Here is a 25,574-nt window from a genome sequence, read left to right as displayed (position 1 = left end):
CTTCCATGAATCAAGAGACCAACACACAAGGATTTGAAGTTTCCAAAAGCACAGACTATCTCACTGGGAGACCTGTGCTTTGGCGCCCCCTAAAGGCCACAATAACAAACGCAGTACTTGTCACGAGTTGAACTCTGACGTTTAAGGGAGCCAAGAGAAAGGGCGCAGTTACTTCTGCCCAATCAGGAAGCTGTATTCTGACTCGTCACTTAGCCCTGCCCCGAGATCGCGGAAGTATCAAATCCAGGCTGATACACAATTATTTTCCTTAGAATTCTTTTTGCTGTCACCTGTGTGCCAGAAGAAACGACTGGTTTTGCTTTTAAACTGAAAGCATCTTGACCAAAATCAGTATTCTCTTTCAAACCAAGGAATTTAGATTTTAATTTTTTTTTTTTAAGGCAAACATTATCTTTGGCTTTTCGGCTCTGAGAAGTAAGTTCAAGTGTCTGCTCTATGCTAACAAGGTAAGTGTCCTGCGCTTTTTATAACGTTTAAATATCTCCAGGAAATGCTTTTGCAAGAAGATGAATGTTCTCTCCCTGGAGTGTGAGTTCCTTGAAAAGGAACGTGATTCTTTTCTGGATCTCCTTGATGAGGATAAAAACAGTTAAAGAAAAAGCTCAAAAGAACGGGAAATTGTAAGAGAATAAAGTTACCTTCATGTGAAAGAAGAGGTCAGTGACAATAACAGAATCATGGTCGTTTCTGCATTCACTTCTGATTTCAGTTTATGAATGAAATAATTCCAGGCATTGAGAAAACCAAAATACTCCACAGGTAGTGTGATAGGAAATGCTGTAACAAAATTAGAGCATTAGTGTAGTAATGATAAGAAACATTGACTGACTAAAGTCCAAACTCAAATCATAATTGATTACAGTATATGATTTGCAAATCATCAATGTCTTTCTGGGTCTCAAAAATGATTGCTAGTCAGTTAGGTAAGGGGAGGTGCCCTGATGTTAAAAAGGGGTGTGGTGACACACATCCACAAACCAGGGAGGCAGGAAAGGCAGAATTCAAACCTTTGTCTCAGATTAGATAGATAGATAGATAGATAGGCAATTTCCACTACTAGGGGAAAAAAGATGAAAAAGATGGAGCTTACAGGATTCCCTTCTGCCAAGGGACTAGATATAAGCAAACTTTAAGCAACAAACCACTTTATTATTTGCAGCATACTTCATAGTTTTCAAAGAGCTTGCACCCACCTTGAATGCTCCAAGCTCTTCAAAACTGTGCTAGTCCCTCCCACCCTTCATGAATTCATGATTCATTTTGATGCATTTGTTTGTTAATTACTTGTTATTCAGATCCAAAAACAAACTTTTCAAACTAAAAAGAGAAGAAACAGAACCTTTAACTGTCTATCTTATAAATGAGGAAAATGTAGCATTGAGAAATACAGAATTTTGCCCAAATCTGCATAGCACTTGATAGAAGCAGAACAGAGGACTCAGAACTCCCCACTGCCAGTTTGCTCACCTTTCCTTACTGACTTAAAGCTTGTTTTAGCCAGGCTGCTTTCACTCAGAAATCCATAGCCTGTAAATATGGATTGATTTTAAAAGATGCAAATTCCCAGTTTGCCTCTGCTGCTTGTATAGTCCCTCATCTTTAAAAGCCAGGGTGTTTCATCTCAGTCCCTTACCAACAGCCCCCTCCAAAGACAGCTGCAGTTCATGCTGTGTTGTAGTCTTAATGTGTGTGCCTTGAACATCAGCCTCGCTGCATACTGCAGAATTTTTTAGGCATGTCACTGTCTCGGTTTTCTTTTCTTTTTTTTAACTTCCAAGGCATTATTACTTTTGTTCAGTGGCTGAGTCTTAATCATCTGGGGAGTTAGTTCCCTTATAGGTACCCAGCGCACATCTGTTGTGTGAATTTCTTTCCTGCCAGCCCATTCGGTTCACCATATGTCTCATTTTGCCAATGCAGTTAATGACCATTTATTTTATGTCATTCAAAGACAGAGCACAGCACAGCTCTGCCAATGCCATACCTTCATTGAGTGGCTAGAACTTCAAGTGTTTCTAATGGGGGAGGCTATTTCTTTCTAGTTAGAAACCAGCTAGACCTCCTATTTCTCAACTCGAGAAAACCCATAGGTACCTTGCCTATATGTCTCCAAACTTGCTGATAAATTTTAACAGCATGATTGATATTTTTTAGGGAGAAGGGAAAGAAGGAGGGGGGAAACCAGAAAGCTAGAAAATGAACACTGAATCACTATTGTGTGTAAATGATGTTGTCTAGATTTATACTCACTTAACAGAAGTATTTTTCTCATATTACAAATAATGTATCTAAGACTTTCAGTGGTTTTCTCAGGGTCTTAGAACTGGTCAGTAGCAGACCCAAAGTTCAAACCCAGTTCTGATGACTCTACAGCTCAGTCTCCTTCCAGACTACCTAACTAAAATAAAAGCACTCCCTGATAAACTAAAAGGGAGAAGTATAAACTTGGCAGTTGATAATGAGTCAGTATGATGATCTCATCCTTATTACAGAATAGTCAGTAATTCTGGAACAGGCAACCCTAGAAAATAACTGATTCTCAGTGCAAGTCCATGAATCGGCCCAGAACTGATGTGTCTGAGCGGATCTGAGAGCTCAAAAGTCTTCCTTGCTCTCTGTAGTCAGTAAATCCGCTTTGCTTCTCCATGAAACTGCTGATCTGATTAGGAGGGAAGCTGGAAAGCCCTAGGGACAGATTTCCAAATGTGCATTGGAAAACTGAGCCAAGGCGAAGGAAGAGGCTTAGTGACAGGAAGCCCACAGCATCTCAGGCTCTTGAGCAAACAACAGAATCACATCCTGGCTTCAGAGCCGGAACCCCACATTCAGGGCAGACTCTGCCTCTCCTTAGCAATGCAGCCTTCAGTTAGGATGAGAGATGCTGCTGTTTACCCACCTGCTGATGCAAGGAGATCAATAAATATTTGCTCTGTTGGTTCCCTGAGGCAAATACCACTATGATAAGTATCACCAACTACAGAAATCACACGGGTTAAACAGCTACATCGCTCCTCAAAAAGTAATGTATCTTCCGCAAAGTCAAATGATTTACATATATTTTATGACGCAAATATTCTGAGGCCAACTATTGTTTGTGGAATTTCTGAACTGGGCAAGAGAATGAGGAAAATTTACAATGAAATCCACTTGATATATCAAAAGCCTCAGTGTGCTGTAAACCTGAATTACTGAAATTAAATGAGGATCTCTTTTGATCAAGTAGATGCTGTACTGGGCTCTGGGGAAGCCCAAATTATAAAATTAAAAAAAAAAAAACTCTAGCTCTTAAGTTCCCCTAACACATACTTCCTCCATTTCCCCCTGACAGATACAGGCAGCATCACTTCTGTTTGACCTCTCACTTGACTCCACAATGTCCATGTGACTTTCCTTGGGGACTCCGTTTTGGTTAGTCAGTCTTTGCTTGCACAAGATTAAGAACCCAACCCCACATGGCATGTAATGTCCTTGTTGTGCAGCACGACCTGGCATGATCAGTGGTTATTTAGGAGTGTGGATGTGTTGAATACAAACTGACATTTTTACTGACTGCAATTCCTAGAATGCAGAGGTACAAGATGATAGCAAAAGGACCATTAATACTGAGGGGACTCTAACCCCAAAGGCTTAAGATACTGGCCACAGTGGATAATGATAAGAATAACTGCTAAATTTAATTGAGTGTTTTACTACATAGTAAACACACTTCTAAACCTCCTCCAATGTGTATGAGTCATTTAACCCTTTAAAAATGCATAATTATCATTGTCATTATTACTATTATTATCATCATCCCCATTTTACTGGAGAGAAAAAGTATAGAGAAGATAAATAGTGAGTTCATTGTCACGCAGCTAACAGGTCACAAATAGGTCAAAAAGCCAGTACTTAAAACAACCTGCATATATTTTTTAGCGAATATGTGATTCAGCCTCCACTCAAAGGTGAAAAAAGAATGTTTCTAGCCCTATCTAAGCAAGTTCCTGTGTCCCAGGCTCTGTTCCAGCCTTGCTAAATACAGAGCCTTCCTCCCACAGAGCATCCCATGGCCAAGAGAGTCGCAGTGATTGGAGCTGGGGTGAGCGGCCTGTCTGCCATCAAATGCTGCTTGGACGAGGACCTGGAGCCCACCTGCTTTGAGAGAAGCGATGACTTCGGGGGACTATGGAAGTTTACTGTGCGTGCCTCACCTGTGCCCCTCTGCGTCAGTTGTAATCTGGACAGTCGCTCTGTTTCTGCTCAGTCAGGTGGCTTTGGCCTTTCTTGGTGACCCATTAAGGGAGTGGCTCACAGTGGCCACACAAATGTGTGCATGGTACAGTGCTGTGCACTATGCAGCTGCAGTCTGATAAGTGGGGAGCCGTGAGAATGGGCAGGGCGTGGTCAGGAATCTGGGGAGAGAAAGAAGGAAAGAGTTACTTCTGAAAGACAAAACAGTGTTGGAAGTTTATGATGGCTTCTGCACCACAGACATAATAAAACAAAGCGGCAGAGTGCTGTATCACTGGTGAATATGGAGTAGGTTACCCTGTAAGGAGGATGGAGGTTGGCCTAAGAGTGGAGAGCCAACCCCAAACCTTTGTTCAGGTCTTCTGGAAGACACCCAGAGTGATGCAGGAGCCCAGATTTAAAAGGTCTGGTGGGCTGAGAAAGAGCTTTTACAATATCAGAATAGAAGGCACTCTGGAACTGAGCAATTCTTCTTAATAGGAGAATAGAAAATCAACAGGACAATACTCCTGGCTAGGAAGCTGTTCCAGCGTCAGAAAATGGGTCAAGAAGTGATAAATATCATCTGCGCCTGGCCAGGACTGGTCCTAGTTAGGAGGAGCAGCAAGGTATCCACTGTGGGTGAAGTGTCCTGCCCGTGTGGTAGGGTGAGAAGGTGTCAGAAGGTGGAATCCAGGCAGGAAAAGTACCAAGTGCTTCAGGGGGACAGAAGGTCAGCACCCATCCAACCTGTACCAGTGAGGGGCAGCCCTTATGAACTGGTATGAATGCGGGACGCTTGCTGAATCTTAGGATGATAAAAAAATAAAACATGCTAAAGTACACAGGCAGGAATAGTCAAAACCCTAGGATTATAGTGCACATGGAGGGGAAATGAAACTTTTTTCTCATTTACTGTGAGTTTCATGAAGTACTAAAACTCAGGGTGCTAATAAAGCATTGAATCTGGTTTGTGTAGCTTCTGCTACAATTGCCCTCGCAGTTAAATTCCTTTCTCCTATCTAAAAATTTTCTAAATTTTAGAAAAGAGTATTGAATTAAACAAAATGAAAAAAGACAAATTATTAGTAGTAATACCCATAGCTCAGCACTATTAAAATTTTGGTGTAATTTCTTCCAGTCATGTATATGCTATTTTTTTCCAAACCACAATGCTAATATTAATTTCCACTGAGCATGTACACATCTGTTCTCCTGCTGGGACGCAGTGGTACACAAGACATAAGAACCCAGACCTCTTTTTAGTCTAGCAGAAGCAGAAAGGCAAAGAGAAAATTGCAAGTGAATATAGCTAGTTCTTGTGGAAGAGGAGCAGGATGCACTAAGCCACAACTACCTCACACAGATCCGCTAGATAATGCAAAACTTCTTAGGGAAACTGAGAGCTGAGAAAGAGAATGAAGGGGAAAAAGATTAGGCACAGCCACAGAAGTTTACTGAAGCCTTTAGTACATACATTTTTGTTGTGTTTTCTTTTGAGCGGTGGAGATCAAAAACCATACAATAAGTTGAAGGAAACTAAACACTGAGATAGGATGGAGAGAAACAGGGCCAGGAGAGGACACAGACTCAGAGAGGGTTTTTTGTTGTTGTTGTTGTTGTTGTTATTCTTAAAATTAATCTTCAGTGTTTTAAGAGGTGATGGAAAGAGTCCATAGAAGGAGAGTGAGTGAAAATATACATAGACAATAATCAGAAAAATCAGCAAGGAGCGGCCCAAGGAAAGACAAAGAGAAAGACACAAGAGCATGAGGGGAGAAAGCAGGCATAGCAAAGAAGGAGAAATAGGATCTTAGAGCCTGCATTCACAAAATCAGTGAAGGGGAATAGTCTTCAGGGTACCTATTAAATTTCATTAGCTTTTCTGTAGTTTTAGGAAGATATTGCATTAATTATTCCAATCCCACTAATGATTTCCTGCCATTATACCAAGAGAACCTAATACTGACTTTTCTGGAAGTGTGTAACATGACAAGCAGAACTGTGAGCCGAAACCCTCTAGGGTGAGCTGGCACAAGCCCCTGAGATCACCTCCCTGCTGTCACACTGACTATGCTATCACCACAGGAATATTCCAAGGATGGGATGACCAGGGTCTACAGATCATTAGTGACAAACATCTGCAAGGAGATGTCATGTTATAGTGACTTTCCATTCCACGAGGATTATCCAAATTTCATGAATCATGGGAAATTTTGGGACTATCTCCGAGAATTTGCCGAGCACTTCGATCTCCTCAAATACATTCAGTTTAAGGTAAGATACTTTGGGTTATGGAAGGTTACTGATTGGGGCCCAGGCTACTCAACAACCCAATGGAAACAGGAAGTTTAAATAATTTTTTCTTGATTTTATTGCTTTGATTTACTGCTTATGAATAAAGCAGATAACAAAGTCCCCACATTACACCTTATGCTTATGTTTGACTCATAAATTATTAAAATAGTGAATTTCCAGGTTGCTCCTCTAAATGCTAGACACGCATTAAGAATGAGATTATTTTTCTTGGAAGAAAGGGAATATAATTTTGCTTATAAAACTCACTGGGAAAAAGTGACTACAAGTGTTTACGACAGAAATTGTAATGGGTATTATACCCTTCTCACCAGGAATAAATTGACTCCTTCTCCCACTGAAATGATTCAGATATCCTGGAATATTCTGTATATTTCTACTTTTGAGAGTTTGCACAAGTTTCTTTTATGGAACAAGATTAAAAAATATTTATAGACCTTCTATTGTAAGACTTTGTCTACTTTAAAAACAGACAATTACTATACCAGTCATTGCATGAGGTTCAAAGGTTTTGATAGAAAGTGTTTACTTTACTTGCAGACTACTGTGTGCAGTGTAACACAGTGCCCTGACTTCTCTGAAAGTGGGCGGTGGGATGTTGTCACAGAAACAGAAGGGAAGCAGTACAGAGCTGTTTTTGACGCTGTCCTCGTTTGCACTGGACATTTCCTGAATCCTCATTTACCACTGGAGTCTTTCCCCGGTGAGTCATTCCTACCTGAGACCTTGTCTACTCTTTCGGGTGCTTCTGGAAGAGAATTTATTGATTCGCAGTTGGAAACTTCCCCATGATTATAGACAGCTTTCTATCCGCTGTCAAGAATACTGTCTACAAAATTACAGTGAAAGGTACAAAATACTACATGCATTTCAAATTTTAGTATCAATTTATTTGTGTTAATGTTGTTTAAGCTTTATCTTGTAGGTCTAATTCAAGTTCACTTATCAAATAAGGCTCAAAACTATCAGATCTGTGATAGGTTAAAAAAAATAAAACACAGGTTTTGATTTTGGAGACTGAATTGACAGATCAATTGAGTCCACACTAACCAGAAATTCAAGAACTTGAAAGAAGACAGAGTATGAGGAAGCTCAACACAAAGTTTTAGAATGAAAAACCTAAAAATTATACATGTAAAGGAACGTATTTCAAAATAGACATCACAATAGTAATGTGTTACTGCTTTTAGATCAGTGCAATGTATAACAATGTTTGAGAAATTCTCTTTTAAAAATACTTTTGACCCCAACAATATATTCTTGACCTAATGATTGGCAAATCTTCCTCTTCTGGGGCCAAAATTGATTATTTGGAATGCTGAAATTTACTCAAACTCAAAGATAGAAAATAAATTTAGTCACATGGAAATTATTAGGATGTTACAAAGCTACTCTTCTGTCACTTACTTGTGACCATAAAGGCAATTGAGTAAGTGGAATTTTGAAATTTCTTTTGAGGGACTGAAAGAATTTATAAGGAAGGAAGATTATCAGAAATAAAACTTGCAGACTTTTGCAAGAAAAAAATCAAATTTTTAAATCAGTCATAAATATATAAAATACCATGTTCCAAATATGTTTTTAAGAATCAAATGAAAATTCCATCTGTAATTTTTCTGGAAGCAATATTGTAAATAGTGGTTGAGCTTCAGGCTTGCTGCTGGCCTGGAGGCTACAAGATATATAACCACCTTCTGTAGTAAATCTTCTAATGTGCCTTGAGTTCCAAACTGACCATTGTCATGGGCTATCATGTGCCAGGCTGTACAAATCCCTTTGAATTGACATCATACTGGCTGTCTCCATCATCTGGTCCACTTGACCCACATATTCTACCCTGGAAGAAGCTCTCCAGCCAGTGCAGTCACTATCTCTTGCATGCTGTTCCATTCTTAGCCTTTTATGCAGGGATCTAATGCCAGTCTGCCGTAGAATCCAAAGGTAAAAGTGGTCTCCTCTAATCTGCTCGCACCTAGTTCCATGTCAGTGAGTCAGTAAATACCACAGCACTTTTAAAAATCCTTTCATCAAACTGTCTAATATCCATCTCCCAGCCACATTGGCTTCACCATTTTGGATCCTCAAAGTCATATGAAGTTAAGAAACTGCTCTCCCTGAACACTCTTTACAAACTTCACAGTTGATTTCCCATCATTATACCATGAAGAGTTAATACTGATACGTCTTGTTTATTCCTAGGTAAAGTTGTTGTTGTTATTTGGTAGCGATCATAAATAGGATTGCTTTCTTGATTTCTTTTTCAAATAATTTTCCATTGTTATATATAAGTGCTACTGATTTTTGCTTGTTTATTTTGTATCCTCAAGTTTTCTGAATTTATTTATTAATTCGTGAGGAATTGTTGGGGTTTTCCATGCATAAGATCATGTTCTCTATAAATAGTGACAATTTGATTTCCTACTGCCTGTATTAGATGTCCTTATTTCTTTCTCTTTGATAATTGTTCTGGCTAAAACCTCCCAGTATGGATGTTACATAAAGTGGTGAAAGTGGAATTCTTGTCTTGTTTCTAGAATTAAGGAGACGCTCTTAATGTTCTCATTTTGTATCATGAAAACTGTGGCCTTGTTGTCTATGTGCTTTACTACATTAAGATATTCTTTTATGCCTAATTTGTTCAGCATTTTTAATAATGAGGGCATGTTGAATTTTATCAAATACCTCTTCTGTGTCTAATTAGAGGATCATACGTATGATTTTTACCCTTCCTGTTAATGTGTTGTATCACCTCTACTGATTTGTGATGTCGAATCATGCTTGCAATATCTAGGATGACTCTCACTTGATCATGGAGAATAATCTTTTTAATGTGTTGTTTGATTGTTTGCTAGTATTTTGTTGATAATTCTTGCATCTGTGTTAATTAGAGATTCTAACTTGTAGATTTCTTTTTGTTATTGTTCTGTCCTTGTCTGGCTTTAGTATCAGATTAATGTTGACCTTGTAGAATTAGTTTGGAAGAATTCTCTTCAGTTTTTCAATAATTTAAGAATTGTTATTAATTATTCTGTAGTCATTTGGTGCAATTCAGCAGTGAAGCCATTATATTTTGAGCTTTAGTGACAGAGTTTTGTTATTGATTCAGTCTTCTTACTCATTATTGGTCTGTTCAGGTTTTCTCTTTCTTTATTGATTCAAAGGGTGAATATGTCCAGGAACTTATCTATTCCTTTTATCAAGTTTTTGGTGTATAATAATAATAATAATATTTTATAAGCCTTTGTATTTCTGTGATCAGTTGTAATGTCTCCCTTTTCTGATATTATTTATTTGAATCATCTCTTCTTTTTTCTTAGTCTAGCTAAGAATTGGTCAGGTTTATGTTTTTGAAAAACCAGCCCTTCATTTCACAATCTTTTCAAAGATGTTTAAGTCTCTTTTTCACTTAATTCTGTTCTGATCTTCATTGTTTCTATCCTCCTATTAATTTTAGGTTTGATTTGTGGTTCTTTTCTAGTTCTTTAGAGAGCAATGATCAGATATTTGTTTGAGATCGTTCCGCTTTTTGGTGGGACACTGCTTGCTATAAAATTCTCAGTGCTGATTTTGCATTGGTTTTCCTATGCTGTTCTTTGATTTTCAATTGTTTCAACAGGCTTACAAATTTCCTTCTTAATTTATTCCTTGATTAATTGGTTATTCAAGAGTAAGTTCTGTAACTTACATGTAATTGTACAGTACCCAAAACTTTAGTTAGTATTTCTAACATTACTGCGTTACAGTTAGAAAAAAAATATACCTGATATGATTTCAATTTTTTAAATTTGTTGAAACTCGTTCCCTACCTACATTAAGATTTATCTTGGAGAATTTCCAAGTGACATAGAGAAGAATGTTTAACTATTCAATAGAATGTTCTTTAAATGCTTGTTACACATATTTGGCACAGCTTAATTCTACTATTGCTTTGTTGATTTTTGTCTCCGGAATATATGTCCATTGAAGAACAGGGGTTTTAAAGTCCCCTACAATTTTGTACTGGAGGGTAATTTTCCAGTTATATCTAATAAGATTTGTTTGATATATTTAAGTACTCTGATAGTGGGTGCATATATATTTATAGTTGTTAGCTTTTCTACCTTTCACAGTTTGAGGTGCTTATTCAATATCTAAAAAATATCAAATATATATTTGAATAAAAGATGGTAGTGGTCATGAGAGAAATCACAGTTGGATATGAGACTTAATATCCTGGGGTATCATAATATAAGACCAGAAATAATCTACTTTTCATGCTGGTAGTTCATGATAGCTTGTGAGGTTTGTTATCTGTAGTATCTTTGATTTTCCACGCTGATTACTTTTTTTAAAAAAAGAATACTTATATAGAATGTATGGCTTACTATGTTTTGAACAAGGAAGTTTACACTGAATCTGTGTCTGAACTCACTGCATCTCAGGAGCCTCACACACTTGTTCTATTCGGCCACTAATGTCAGGGCCAGAACTACAGGGACACCATATTTCGGGCACTTCCAATTTCCACAGACCCTGATGCTACATACTGAGGAAGCTCAGATTTAAATACTTCACACTGTCTGATCCTCTCCTCCCCTCCAGGAATCCATAAGTTTAAAGGGCAGATCCTGCACAGCCAAGAGTACAGGACCCCAGAAGCCTTTCAGGGCAAACGTGTCTTGGTGATTGGCCTCGGGAACACTGGAGGAGACATCGCAGTGGAACTCAGTCGAATAGCAGCTCAGGTACAGCCCTCTGAATCAGAGCCTCAACTCCCGTCCCTGTGTGTGGTGGCCAGAGACAGAGTCAAGGCTCTAGAACACATTGGCCAATTGCCAAATGATGCTGACGTGGGGTAAGTGAAAAATGATCATGACAATGCCTCAGAGCCACGCTTAGTCTGTTCTGAACCACGTAGAAGACAGTCAAACTATCTCCAAAAGAGGGTAGGAATACCCAGGTGACACGGCATTTTCAGGTGTTTCTTTCAGGAAGAATAATAAAAAATTGCTCCAACTAGGGCAATTATCTTTCTTTTTAATTTTAGTCAAAAAAATTTTGAAAAGAGACTTTTTTTCCAAATGTCTGCAAGTTTCCCTTTAGAAATCAAATTTTGCCCTTTAAAAGCAAGCTTTAATTTGACCAAGAAATATATATATGATTTCTGAAAGTCCAGACATAAAACTGACAATTGACTTTAGCATAAATTAAAGGACCATAATTAGCTTCAGAAAAAAATAGATTTGTAATTAATTCAAGTAAAATTGAATTTAATGTATACTTTAAGTTCTATATTATTACATCTAAGAATTGCCAGATCAATATATATATATATTTATATATATATATATATATATATATATATCTACAAACATTATAACTTTATATAATTCTATAAGTATAATGAAAGTACTTAAATACATAAAACAGGTAAAGTGTTTTTTCAAACAATAGCAGCAGCATATATATTTAAACAAATTTATTTTAAAAATTCTACTTTAGAAGGTCAGAATGTAATAAGAACACTTGAAAACCATCACATGCAAATGTCACAAAGTAACAGATGTGTATTCCTCCTTCCTTCCTTACCTCTTAGGTATTTCTTAGTACCAGGACTGGCACCTGGGTTAACAGCCGCTCTTCAGACGGGGGCTACCCTCGCAATATGAGGACAACAAGATGCAATAATTTGTTTGCTCAAGTTGTACCTTCATGTTTGCTAAGCTGGATACAAGAGAGGCAGATGAATAAAAGATTGAACCATGAGAATTATGGATTAAGTATTACAAAAGGGTAAAGTTTACCTTTTATGGGGATTTTTAATTTTTATTAACGTATATCAATTGCATATATTAGTGGGGTCCAGTGTGATTTTTCCATGCATGCATTGGTCAAATCCAGCCACTTCTTTCTACGTTCTCCTCACACAATACTCTTCCCAATTTCCAATAGTCTTTCAACTTTTAGCTTCCATGTATGAGACACAACATGTGGTACTTGCGTTTCTGTTTCCGGCTTGTTTCCCTAACATAATGTCCTCCAGTTCCATCTATTTTGCTTCATATGACAGGATTTCATTTTTCTTTATGACTGAAAATGCTCCAATGTACATATTTACTACACTTTTTTTTTTCACCCATCCTTTAATGGACACCCAGGCTTGTATAATAAACAGGGAATGCAGGTATCATTTCGGTACAGAGATTTAGATATATACCCAAAAGCAAAGTTGCTGGATCATATGGAGATCTAGTTTTAGATTTTTGAGAACCCTCTATACTGTTTTCCCTAATGTCTAATGTATAGTCCCACCAATAATCTATAAAAACTCTCTTTTCTCCTGTCCTTACCAGAACTTGCTATTTTTGTTTTTTTTATATAGGCATTCTGCATAGAATGAGACAGTATTTCATTGCAGTTTTGATTTGCATTTCTCATGGGAACTTTTTAATCAATATTTCTCTTTCTATATTACTCAGAACTCAGAATTTTCTGAAATTGTAGTACTGCCTTTGTCTCTCCCATTGTGAACTTCTTTCCCTAGAACAATGTCCATTCAGCTCTTCAAATAGGAACATTCTCTGTCTAATAACAGAAATACTAATTCAAAAGGCTAGAAGAAAATGAAAGATAATATCACTCACTACCACCCTGAAAATCAGGAAATGTAAATTGACCTTAAGGAATCTTGCAATTGCTAGTAACAGTGACACTAAAGCATCAGAGAGTGAAGATGGTCAGCTCTGCATAACCCATAACACATGTCTATTTTATCTGGGTGATTAGAGGTGTGAATATATAACAAGAATTTCTGAAATGGTATACTTTAATTTAACTCTGTATAGGAAAACTTTGACGTATAAAGGTGCATCAAGTATGATTGTTATATGCTTAACCTAAATATTCTTTGGCAAGATATATTTAAACTTAGAAAAACTTGTGGCAAATTTTATAGAGGCAGTATATAACTCTGTAAAATAAATATGTGAGTAAATATACGGCAGGTAGAATAATGCTCACAGTGAAAATATTATCAGTGTAAACAGATTCAGTTTTAAAATTTTTATCCAAAGAATTTCTTGTGAATTCCCTCTTTTACTAATGTCATTCCTGGAGGTCCAGGTGACATGAAACCCTAAACTCATCATCAAATGCATTGCTGAATATTCTCATCCTAACACTAAGCACAGCACAGTTCAGAATTAATTCCAAGAGAAGCATAATTGTAAGTTGAGTCAGGAAAGAATAAGGTCATGTTCCACAAGCCTTTTATTGGGAGCAAGAAAACAAATCATGAACATGGGAAGTCAGATAGACAACTGTGAGTTAGGCCTTGGTTAATTCATTGTCTTAGCCTGGTAGGTTGTTTCTTCAACTGAATAAATAACTTCTTAAAGTAGCTCGTAGATATAATAATTACAGTGAATATGTATTACCTTCTTGTTAAAGGAAAAAAAAGAAAGCCATTACAAATGATGAGCTGCCAACCTGCATTCTGTGTGGGACAATCACTGTGAAAACCAGCGTGAAAGAGTTTACAGAGACCTCTGCTGTCTTTGAAGATGGGACAATGGAAGCAGACATCGATTCTGTCATCTTTGCCACGGGATATACATTTTCTTTTCCCTTTCTTGAAGAACCTCTCAAAAGTCTTTGCACAAAGAAGATGTTCCTGTACAAGCGCGTGTTTCCCCCAAACCTGGAAAAAACAACCTTAGCGATCATTGGCCTGATCGGTCTTACTGGGTCCATCTTAGCAGCCACAGAGCTCCAAGCACGGTGGGCCACAAGAGTCTTCAAAGGTAACTAACTCCAGGGAGAGCTTGGCCTGAGCAACTGCATCTTAAAATGAGTGCCGTGCCATTTAGCTGCAGTAAGACAGATGGGAGTTAAGGTAAAATAAACCATTAGGAAAAATTCAATGAGCAGTTAAGTATATGTACAAGTGACATTATAATGGGTGTGAAAATGACTCAGTATGAAGAAATTTTTTTATTCTGTAAATGGGATAAATTTGGGCAACACAATGTAATCAAATTTTTCAAATTAGCTGGATGTATTCATCTTTAAGATCCTGTTGTGCTCTAGTCTACACTGCTTACTCAAAACTCTTGCCATGTATTACTACTAGTAGAACTTTATATTGCTTCTAAAAGAAGAAATTGGGAAAAGTCTTGGTGTGAGTAAAATTTATATATGAACAGAAAAAACCTTCAAAAGAAATGCATGTAAAATATTTCAGACACTAGATACCACATGTTGTCAGCTATTACTACAAGAGCCCACATGCTAGAGTCACCTAGTATAGTCCAGTTCCAGCTTTTGACACTCACTAATTTTGTGAGGATCTCATTAATTCTCAGTACTTCATCTATAGGATGAGGATAATAAACCTTTTTTCTCAAAAATTTTATGAAACAGAGGATGTCTTCAAATCAAACAGGAAATTACTGGAGGCATAGTAAATGTTCAGAAAGTGATCCTGTCAATCCTTTCTAAAATAGGGCACATTTTAGATTATTTTAAACAATAGCAGTTATATTATTTTAAAATCTGAACAACATTCAAAATTGAGCCAACTAGCTGACTTCCATGAATAAAAATAATCACCCATGACTTATAAATAACATTAAGACAGTGTTAAGTAGTGTTGAATTATATCCCACTGTGCAAATGTAGTAGATATTAACTGTACTTAGAAATCTATGTTAGCCTAAACTTGCAAACATACTGTTTGAATAGGGAAGAGGGGAGGAAGTATTTAGGAGATCTTCCATTTATTTACATTACAGAAAAAAAATTCTCATCCATTCTTAAAGTTGTATTTTCTTAAGGCCAATTACAGAGCTTTCACAGCACTCTCCCATTATCTTAAATTCACAGAAGACTTTTTTTTTTTAAGGGTACAAATAATACAGAATTTCAAGGAAAAAAATACAGGAAGATATCACCAATTAATAGATTACATATTGTCATCTTTGAAGTAGTTGTCCAAATTATAAAATTAAAGCATGTAAAGTGAACTTTCATACAATGAGATTGCAGACAGTGCCGATCAATGATCCAAAAAAAGTTCAGTAATATGGATTTCCATCCTAGCACTCAAACATACATGCAGTTGTATCCCTTAGACCACCTTCCTTTCCTCTCTTTAATAACATTTATACTTTTTGGGTTTTTTTACTCCCACAATTATTATTATTTTTTTGGAGAGAATAAAACCTAATGTGGCTAAACAAAACAGAGTGGGTTAGAACAAAAGGATGGGCATAGTACATGATGTAAAAATAGAATATCAGGAGAGCTAAAATGGTTACCATTGTGCCTCTTGCTATTTTTTAAAAAAGTTGCCTATATTGTCAGGTATAATAGAATTGATCAAAACAGTACAGAAAAAGACCAATAAAACCTACACAGGAGACCTTACAGGATTTCAAAAGAAGAAAATAGTTAAACCAGAATGGGCATCTTAGTAAATCTTATTGCCTTCAAAGTGGTTGCCTATACCCTCAAACTTGATACTATCAAACAAAATAGAATATAGTAAAATCTGACAGAACAAGATGGAGAGAGCAATACTGGGGATCATATCAGGTTAACAGGAAAACAAAAAAGTTACTATAATATATCCCGCTATTTTTAAATTTAGTTTTCCCTTAATTGAAAAAAAATGTAAGAAAAAAATAGATTAATTTTTAAAAAGGATGGGATTGAGGTAAAAGAGGACATTGTATTACAACAACACAGGTCAGAACCGAACAATTTAAGCATCATTGTGTTTCACCCCCAGATAATCTAACATAATAGTAGTCACCATAGTGCCTCCTTCCTTGAATTATTTGAGTATAACTTCATATACTATAGCATCAAGCATACCAAGTCAGTCTGAAGCTATTCAAGAGAATGAAGAAATTACAGGGTATTTAGAACCAGTTAACAATGATTGAACAATGATTTCTATATTATATCTTTGCCTATAAAAAATTTTGTTTATACTATCGCATATAGTAAAATATAGTAAGATACCACATGTTAAAACCAGTGGAAACAGATGTACAACAGCTTGATGGGACTTCAAAACAATATGATATTAAATCAGCACTAGCTTTTATGATGTGTTGTTTTCTTCAGAATAGCTATTCGTATTATCACCGATACTAAAATCGAAGTACCTGGCTTTTTTAAGTGTTTTATGAGTTCCAAAGTGTTTATTAGAATGACAAAGCTGACAAAACAAAACTTGATTAGATCATACCCTATGAGTAATTGCAGGCTTCACCAGAAGCCTGCTACTGAGCCTCGCTAGCTTGTTGCAGGATAAACTGACCCTACTTGAAAGAACACCCCGGCGCTGAGTCAGACCTGTCCCCTGTGAATAATAAACCCGTGCCTGGGGCTGCCACATGGTACCTGGCAAGGCAAAGCAAGCCAGACTGGAGCAGGGAACACAGCACACTCACAAGGCCACAAATGGGTGAGGAAGCCAGGGAAGGGAGAGGACAGGATTCGGGTCATGAGAGAGGGTACGGAAGTGGCAGGATCCCAGAGGACAAAATGGGATTAAATCAGAACAGCTGAGCAACTGCAGAGAATGGCCAAAGTCCAATCCGTTAAGAAAAGAACAGTTTATGAAAGCAGAAGCCAAGTGCTGAGACTGACCAAATGGGAGATTTAGAAAAAATGGGTCCTCATAACACCAACTCAAAGGAAAGGGACTCTGTAAGACAGACACGATGCCCATCCCCTAGGCCCCCTCAGCACCTGAGGCTCCCCATATAGCGAAGCTGAAGATGTCCCAAAGAGAGCTACAAAGTGGAGTCTGTTTAAGTGTCTCTATTTAAGCAATTAGTATACATATGAATAATACATACATTAGAGAAATATATATTATATTCTTTGAATGTGAGAATGAATGTACATGAGAGAACATGGGAGCAGATGGAGTGGGAGAGACCAGGCCAGCTGCCATAGCAGATGCTGATGTCTGGCAAATGCCACACAGGCTGAGGGCTGGGCCACGGGGCCTGCTGTCACAATCTGGCAGTAGTGTCCCCAGTTAAGGGAGTGAGGCGGGGAGTTTGAGCTCTGGAAAATTACCTGTGCATTCCAGCTCCTCTCCAAACTTTGTTCTCAAGTCAGAGCAGTAAGAGACCAGAAATGAGAAGATGGAGAGCATAAAGGACACTTAAACAAGGGAGAAGCTTTGTATAGCTTTTGTGTTTCTGACTTTTCTCGTAGGGCTCTGTAAGATACCTCCATCCCAGAAACTGATGGCCGAGGTGGTTCAAAAGGAGCTGCTCATTAAAAGGTATGACAGACAGGCGCTGTAGAGAAATCATACCAATAAATGGTTACACAAAACAAAAAGGCAGAGGTTCTTAGTGTAAAAGCTGCTCCTACAGGAGCAGGATGGAAGTTGGAAACCATTCTACCTTGAGTCAGAAGAATATAGTTTTAGTCCTAACTCTGTCACCAGGATGGCTTTAGGCACATCATAATAGGCATCAGAACTTCTCAGTTGGACAGAGCCTGGCTCCTCACAGATGACAGTCCTGCCTTCATGTGACCCCCCACCCCAGAAATCATTCTGACTGTCCTCTCCCTGCCTCTAAGACTTACCTATGTGTCTCCTTATCCTATGTATCTATGTATGTATGTATGTATGTATATATGTATATATGTAACTTATCCTATGTATGTATCTATGTATGTATATATGTAACTTATCCTATGTATCTATGTATCTCCTGGTATCTCCACTTCCTCACTCCTAAAACTTGGTGAGACGCAGTGTTTGATCTCAGATCTGTTTCCACTCACACCTCCAAGGCTCATCCAGGCCTGTGGCTGCAATGCCATCATTATTAGTGTTCTCAAATTGTGTCACTCAGTGACACAAATCTGCCAGAGCCAGACTTCTACTCCAACTCTCTCTGGATATCTCCACTTAGATCTATAATGGGCACTTCAAATTTCACATGCCTAACAATGACCTCTGTCTTTTTTTCCTTGTTTTTTTTGTTTTGTTTTGTTTTGTTTTTTTGGTGGTGGTGGGATCTCACTACATCTCCCAGGCTGGCTCTGAACTAGGCTCAGGTGATCCTCCTACTTGAGTCACCTGATTAGCTGCAATTACAAGCATATGCTTAGCCAAAAACTACACTCTAATACCCTCTTTCCACCCAACCAGTCTGGTATTTTTTTTCTACCTTTTTTCCACTTTTTCTCCCACATCAGCAAATACTGTCGGCTCCTACCTTCCAAATAAATCCAGAATTCCAACACTTCTCAGGAACCCCACTGCTACCACCTGAGACCAGCTATTAGCACACTTTTTGCCACTTTATGAGTCTCTCAGTTTCCACTCTGCCCTTTCTACAGAGAAAGTCTCAGCACAACAACAAAGGCCAGCTGCACCATGTTGCTCCCTATTCAAAGCAGTTGTATCATCTTCTTTCTCAGAAGCTTCCCGTCAGCCACCACAGCTCCCCTGGAGGCTCAGTCTGCGTGCGTGCGCCCTTATCACCCTCACTGCCTTCTGTTCACTCCTCCACAGTGCCTCGGGCACTCCAGCCTCCCTGCTCCTCCTCGTACAGGCCAAGCATCACCCCTTAGAGCCTCCGCACTTAGTCTGGGGTGTTCTTCAGGCATCTTCATGCTCAAACATCACCCCATGAGAGGCCTTTCTTAACCACATTATAGAAAAGGGGAACCCACCCAAGCCCAATGATCCTCTTTTGTATCTCTTGCAAGTCCCAATTTATTGATCGCATGATATGTGTCTATTTGGGTTTTCCATAGTCTATTGTTTTCCCCCATTAGAGTATAAACTGACAGCAAGGATGACTGTGTTTTGTTCACTTTTAGACCCAGCATCTAGAATGGCCTGAAATGTTTTGTCTGTTTGTTCTTTTATTCATTAGATGACTTTAAGACACTAAGAAAGTTTACTAAGAGCTCTGTAGTTACGAATAAAGGCTTCACATATACTATGCTCAAAGTTGTGTCAAGTTTAGTCCTATCAAGAATGGATCACTTGACTCACAATTAACATCAATTTCAAAATGCAAGTGTCCACGTGTGTGATGCTTTCTGATCCTGTCCATTCATCAACAATTACTACATTTGGGCTGATCCGATGTAATCCACATAGCAAGTAGGAGAATTGAAAACTTCTCTTCCAACTGCCTATGCCCTCTGTAGATGATTCCCTTTCTTTTTTCTTTCTTTTTTCTTTCTAACACACAACACTTTTCTAAACACAGTTCCAAACTATGTTTAAAAAAATCAAGTAATAAAATGGTGGGCAAGGGTGGGCCTTGTAACTTGAGAACTGCAGGGCAGAGAGTGATTGATGACAGCCACCCGTTTTCTTTCCTCGCAGGGGTGTGATTAAAGACACCAGTCAAGACAAACTCAACTACATCTGCTACATGGATGAGCTGGCTGCATGCATTGGTGCAAAGCCCAACGTCCCACTTCTGTTCCTCAAGGACCCCAGACTGGCCTGGGAAGTTTTCTTCGGACCCTGTACCCCCTACCAGTACCGCCTAGTGGGCCCTGGGAAATGGGATGGAGCCAGAAATGCCATCCTGACCCAGTGGGACAGGACTATGAAACCTTTAAAAACTCGAATTGTTGCTGATTCCTCTCAGCCTACCTCCATGTCACATTATTTTAAAGTTTGGGGGGCACCTATCCTATTTGCCTCTCTTCTACTTATCTGTAAATCTTCACTTTTTAAATTTGTGTGAGATATACTGTTTGAATGTTCACTTTGTATGCTTTGATCCTGTGACCTGAATCACCATTTCAAACTGGTGATATCTTACTGTTTTTTTTTTTGTAGTTCTGTATTACTTGTACCCTTACACTGTTTTGTTTTGTTTTGTTCTGTTTTTTTCTCTTTTTCCTTTTAAATAAAAAAAAAAACTTGTGTGAGATAAACTCTAAGACAGAATTTTGCTGTACCACACAGTCTTTCAACTCTCAAAATACAGATGATGAATTCTCAGATAAGGAAGTCTCCTCGCAATTATTTCTTTACAAATCTTCTAGATTATGCAGTCTTCTAAGGCATAGGCAGAAAGTAGACTGACTCAAAGGCAGTTCTGGAAGGCAGTTCATTGAGTTGGATTGAGCTTCCCTAGGCCAACAAGCCTTCTAAAAGTCTCCCAGATTCATTAGATTTTGGGGATGATCAATGCTTGTAGCTACAGGACTGGTCTTTGGGGCTGTCAGAAACCACAATGACTGTTGCTTTGCAGACTCGGAGGCATCAACTCCCCTGAGTCAGAAGAAGCAAAGAAAGATCAATGATTAATATTTATTGAAGGTAGTTTCCATATATGCCAAAAGTTCTAAACTACCCAGCAGAGATTATACTCTCACTTTTTCAAAGAAGTTGACTCCCCTTACAATACTGTTTGTAGCTGGGGGACCGCATGGGCTCTGCCTCTCTCCCTGTGAAATGAACCTGTCTCCCTTCAGATCCTGAGTATTTCCCCTCCCAGTGCACCCTTCCTAGAGAAGTATCTCGAGGGTAGCCTGGGCCTTTCTTTATGCTTGACTCACACTGCTTCTTTGTCTGAGCAGATACAGTGATTATCTGCCTGGTAAATTTGGAGAGATTAAGTGCTCCCACACATTCCCCTGTCATTCCTGTGCACACAGGGAACACACACTTGGCTCCAGGCTCAGGGCAAGGAAGTCTCCTGATCCTGAAGTTTAGTCAGCAGACCCATATATTTTGACCTTGATATCTGTCAGTCACAGAATGAATATTCTTGACTCGGTGTTTATTCTTCTTTATAAGTTGTCCAGAACCCAGGCAAGAATGATAAATATTTTTCAAGGACTCTCAAAGACCTCAACACTATATACTAGTAATTTGTCACTCAAGCGTGCCTCTAATTCCTGCTCCTCAGCTTTCAAGACCCTGGGTTTAGTCCCAGCATGTGCCCGAGAGACAGAGAGAGAGAGCGAGAAAGAGAAAGAGAGAGAGAGAGAGAGAGAGAGAGAGAGAGAGAGAGAGAGAGTCTAATAAAAGTCCTTCATTGCCTTTTAAAGCCTCATTAAAAATTTCTTTTTCTTCTGCATTGCTTTTCCTTGCTGGCTTACTATTTTGTCAGCTTCCTGTGTCATCAATACACATTAACCAACAACATGGCTCACCTCCCCCCCCCATATTAACTCTACCTAGAAAACACAGATCAGCTAGCTGATGGAAAACAGTATGTTCTACCCTTATCCAAGCTCTCACTACCTCTCATACTGTGACATGAGCCTGTGTGTGAGTCTCCCTACTTCTATTCTTACCAGTCTGTATCTATTTATTTTCCACAACAAAGAAAATATTATTCAACACCCTACTTAAAACTTCATCATTTTACTGCTAATAACATCCAAGTTCACCATTATGGGCTACAAAGTTCTGCTTCATTTGGTCCTATCTCATCTCTCATTCCCTCTGAATTTTTACTCCTCTTTACCGGTCTTAGCCATTCTTTGATTCTTTTTACATATGATGGGTTTCTTTTTCATCTTTTGGACTCATATTAAAAGTCTCCTTAGAGGGGTCTTCTATTGTGAGCAACCCCAGTTATGGAACTTCATTGTATGTATGTGTCTTCTTGTTAGCCCTTAACATTATGGAATTACCCACATGGTCCTTTGTTAACTTTATTATTCTATCCTCCATTTAACTTAAGCTCTACAACAAATTATCTGTCTTATTCATCCGTATTCCTAGTTAGGTTCCTAAGAGTCAGGCACATAGAAAACCCTCAGTAAGTATTTATTAAAGGAAGAAGTAAGCAAATGAATGAATAATGTATCATTTTTCAGACAATGACTTACAGAGTCTACCTACCTCCTACAAATGACTTTTTTATTGTGATTTGCACAATATTTACAAGTTCCAAAGAAGCACTGCAAAAGACTTTCCCCTAGATTATACTGATATAATTCTAAATTGTCCCCCTTTACCTGGCCTTCAGTTGTTCTGGTTTATTGGGTACCTGGCAAAAAGTCCATATTGTCTGTGTTAAGGGTACAGAAAGAAATAGAAGAGACAAGTTTAGTAACACATGAGTTGTTGGGAAATTGATGTCTCCAGGTAGAGCCTATCCTGACACTCCAAAACAGCCACAATTTATCGGATATATACAGTGATAGGCGGGGCTAGCAAAAGATTTCAATTTGGGGACAACTCAGAGGTTTGCAACTCAGTGGACAAATATAATCCTAGGATGCCTCAAGAGGGCAGAGCTGACCACATGCTGAAAACAATCTTGTCCTGGAGTATAATCCTGGGATGACTGAAGAGGGAGAAATGGTCTTATGCTAAGAAGAGTCAATGGGAAATCTCAAATGTGTGGTACCAATAAACCTGAGTCTGCATTTTATCCCTTAAGGAAGTATGCAAAATTAGCCATTGTTTATTTGTGGTCCCCAACACTGGTTGACTTGCTAATCAAGATAGATCCATCCATAATGCTTATAAAATGGCCCCAGCATGTACTGGCCCATGCCTTAGCTGAATTATCCTCAGTGAAACATTACATCAGTAACAAAGATACCAGTAATTGATCACCCAAAGATATGAACTCCACCAGAAATAATGTTTAATGTGTAATGCTGGCATAGGGAAAACAATTTTCTTTTCAAACATAGAAGCCAAGGAAAAAGTACTAATGGGCCATAAATCTATTATGTGAATTACTCAGATATTTATCTTTTTGTAAGTACCACCAATATTAAGATTTACCACCCTGTAGTATTACACTTACATTATAACTGTCTGCCACTGGATAATCCAGGCATTGCATAGGCTTCCTTGCCTTGCTCTCCTGAGCTAGGTTTTTCTCCAGCAGTCTGATCATGTTCATCTACTGGGTGTGTGTGTGTGTGTGTGTGTGTGTGTGTGTGTGTGTGAAACACCCTTTTGCACGTTCTATGTCTTAACTAAATCTGTGATATTACATTGCTGCCATTATCCCTCTTTTAATTTCAGGACCTAATTTTCAATGTGGACAATTCTCACTTATCCACAAAGTTTTGTTCTCTTCCGTTTTACCTAAGAAGTGTGCTTGGTATGTTTCCAAATGATTACCACTTGTTTAGAGAGTGTGATCCCAAATTTCCCACTCTTAGTAAATGCACATGGTTGCCTTTAGGTGTCACTGACATGGTATTATTGAGAAGGAAGGGAAACAAGTGTTCACTCTTGCTGATGAGATCACTGAGCATTTCCCAATTCCCTCTAAAATCCCCTTTTATATGTTAAAGAGAAAAAAATTCAAAACACAATAATTAGAGGGTAACAATGGTATATATGTTGTATATTGTTATCTCTAAATCTGTTACTCAGAATACAGGACATCTGCATTTAATCATCTGAACAATACTAGCACAAAGCTTTCTCTTCAATGAGTTCAGAGAAATCAGTAGTATAGCTATCTTTTAAATATATAGTGTCTTTCAGCTTCTCACACTAGTGAGGCAATATGATGCTTACACATGCGTGTCTCATTTATTTCACTTATGAGTATGGTCCCAAGTTGCATCCATTTACCTAAAAAAGTCTCAAGTATATCCTTCTTTATGGTGACTATACTCCATTGTATAAAAATATCACAACTTTGTTATCTATTTCTCAGTTCATGGGTATTTAAATTGTTTCCAAGATCTAGGTATTACAAATGGTGCTGCTATAAACATAGATTTACATATATCACTATGGTATAATGTTTTTAATTCTTCTAGGAAGATATCCAGAAGGGGAACAGCTGGGTCAAATGGAATCTCCAATCCTAGTTTTTGAGGAATCTCCACATTGATTTCCATATTGGTTGCACCAGTCTACACTCCCACCAACAGTGAAGCAGGGTTCCTTTTTCCCCACAGTACCTCCAGCATTTGTTATTGGTTGATTTCTTAATAATAACCATTCTTTCCAGAGTGAGGTGGAATCTCAGTGTTGTTTTAATTTGTGTTCTCAAATAAACATTTTTATATATTTATTTGATGTTTGTATTTCTTCATCTGAGAAGTGTGTGTTCATCTCAGCTGCCCATTTTTAGATTGAGTCTTTAAATTTTAGAGCACTGATTTCTTTGAATTCTTCATATGTTCTCTATAGTAATCCTTTGTCCGAAGAACAGCTGGCAAATATTTTCTCCCATATTGTGAATAGTCTCTTCACTCTATTTGTGGTTTCTCTTACTGTGCAAAAGCTTTTTAATATCACATTCCAGTTGTTGATTTTTAGTGATATTTCCTGTGCAATCAGGGTTTTGTTCATGAAGTCTTTGCCTATAGCAATGTCTTCAAGAATTTTACCTACTCTATCTTCCAGCAGATTTATTGTTTCTGTTTTAATATTTAGATCTTTGATCCATTCTGAATTTAATTTAATACATGGTGAAAGATATGAGTCTAACTTTAATCTCTTGGCATGTGCAGAGCCAGTTTTTCCAGCACCATTTATTAAAGAGGCATTTTTTTCTTCCAGTTACTGTGTTTATAGCACCTTTGTCAAAGATAAAATGCCTTACTGTGTCTGGAGTTGTTTCTGCATCTTCTAATCGGTTCCACTAATCTTTAGTTCGTTTGTTTTTTGTTCTTTTTTTTTTTTTGTCTGTTTGAGTTTTTTTGTTGTTGTTGTTTTTTGTTTTTTTGGTTTTTTTTTTTTGTACCCTACTTGCTTTTAATCACAGTAGCTTTATAGTATAATTTTAAGCCAGGGATTATGATATTTTGTCTTACTTTTGTTTCTTAGGATTGCCTTCACTATCTTAGATCTCTTCCAGTTCCAGATGAATTTTAGGATTGTTTTATCTAATTATGTGAAATAAGGTACTGGAATTTGTATTGGAATTGCACTGAATCTGTATAGCAGCTTGGGATTATGGTCATTTTCACTGTATTGATTCTTCCTATCCAAGATCATGGGATATCTCTCCATTTTCTAATATCTTCTTCAATTTCCTTTTTCAGAGTACTGTAGTTTTCAATATAGAAGTTTTTTACATCCTTGGCTATATTGA

General features: G+C 37.9%; 1 protein-coding gene and 1 long non-coding RNA gene across 3 annotated transcripts in view; one reads left to right on the top strand and one right to left on the bottom strand.

Moving 5' to 3' along the window:
• LOC134474022 (uncharacterized) overlaps positions 1-25,574 on the bottom strand; it is a 90,672-nt gene that overhangs the window by 27,748 nt on the left and 37,350 nt on the right. Inside the window, exons 2-3 of the long non-coding RNA XR_010044567.1 lie at positions 4,212-4,412; positions 660-798 (exon numbers count right to left, since the gene is read on the bottom strand). This is a non-coding gene — a long non-coding RNA (uncharacterized LOC134474022). The remainder of the gene's footprint in view (positions 1-659; positions 799-4,211; positions 4,413-25,574) is intronic.
• On the top strand, positions 223-20,544 carry Fmo4 (flavin containing dimethylaniline monoxygenase 4). 2 transcript variants are annotated; one of them, XM_063240228.1, is made up of 9 exons: positions 223-467; positions 4,059-4,268; positions 6,319-6,507; positions 7,087-7,249; positions 11,128-11,270; positions 12,122-12,318; positions 13,975-14,327; positions 17,764-17,833; positions 19,910-20,544. In XM_063240228.1, the coding sequence occupies exons 2-9, from the start codon at positions 4,170-4,172 to the stop codon at positions 20,277-20,279; spliced, it is 1,584 nt and encodes a 527-aa protein (XP_063096298.1). In that variant the 5' UTR covers positions 223-467; positions 4,059-4,169; the 3' UTR covers positions 20,280-20,544. The 2 variants fall into 2 exon arrangements, with proteins under 2 accessions (XP_063096298.1, XP_003474702.1); XM_003474654.5 differs by having other exon boundaries at positions 225-467; positions 4,059-4,198.

This window comes from Cavia porcellus, unplaced genomic scaffold (assembly GCF_034190915.1).
Source record: "Cavia porcellus strain 051 isolate PalLab524CR breed Dunkin Hartley unplaced genomic scaffold, mCavPor4.1 scaffold_29, whole genome shotgun sequence".
NCBI classification, from domain to species: domain Eukaryota; kingdom Metazoa; phylum Chordata; class Mammalia; order Rodentia; family Caviidae; genus Cavia; species Cavia porcellus.
The sequence above is the reverse complement of the archived record's forward strand: the minus strand, read 5'-3'. Positions and strand labels throughout refer to the sequence as shown.

Coding starts and splice junctions, on each gene's coding strand:
- Fmo4 (XM_003474654.5), top strand. CDS start 4,067: ATGGCCAAGAGAGTCGCAGTGATTGGAGCTGGGGTGAGCGGCCTGTCT. Junction 4,199..6,318: donor GGGGACTATGGAAGTTTACT/GTGCGTGCCTCA, acceptor CTATCACCACAG/GAATATTCCAAGGATGGGAT. Junction 11,271..12,121: donor TCAGTCGAATAGCAGCTCAG/GTACAGCCCTCT, acceptor CTTACCTCTTAG/GTATTTCTTAGTACCAGGAC.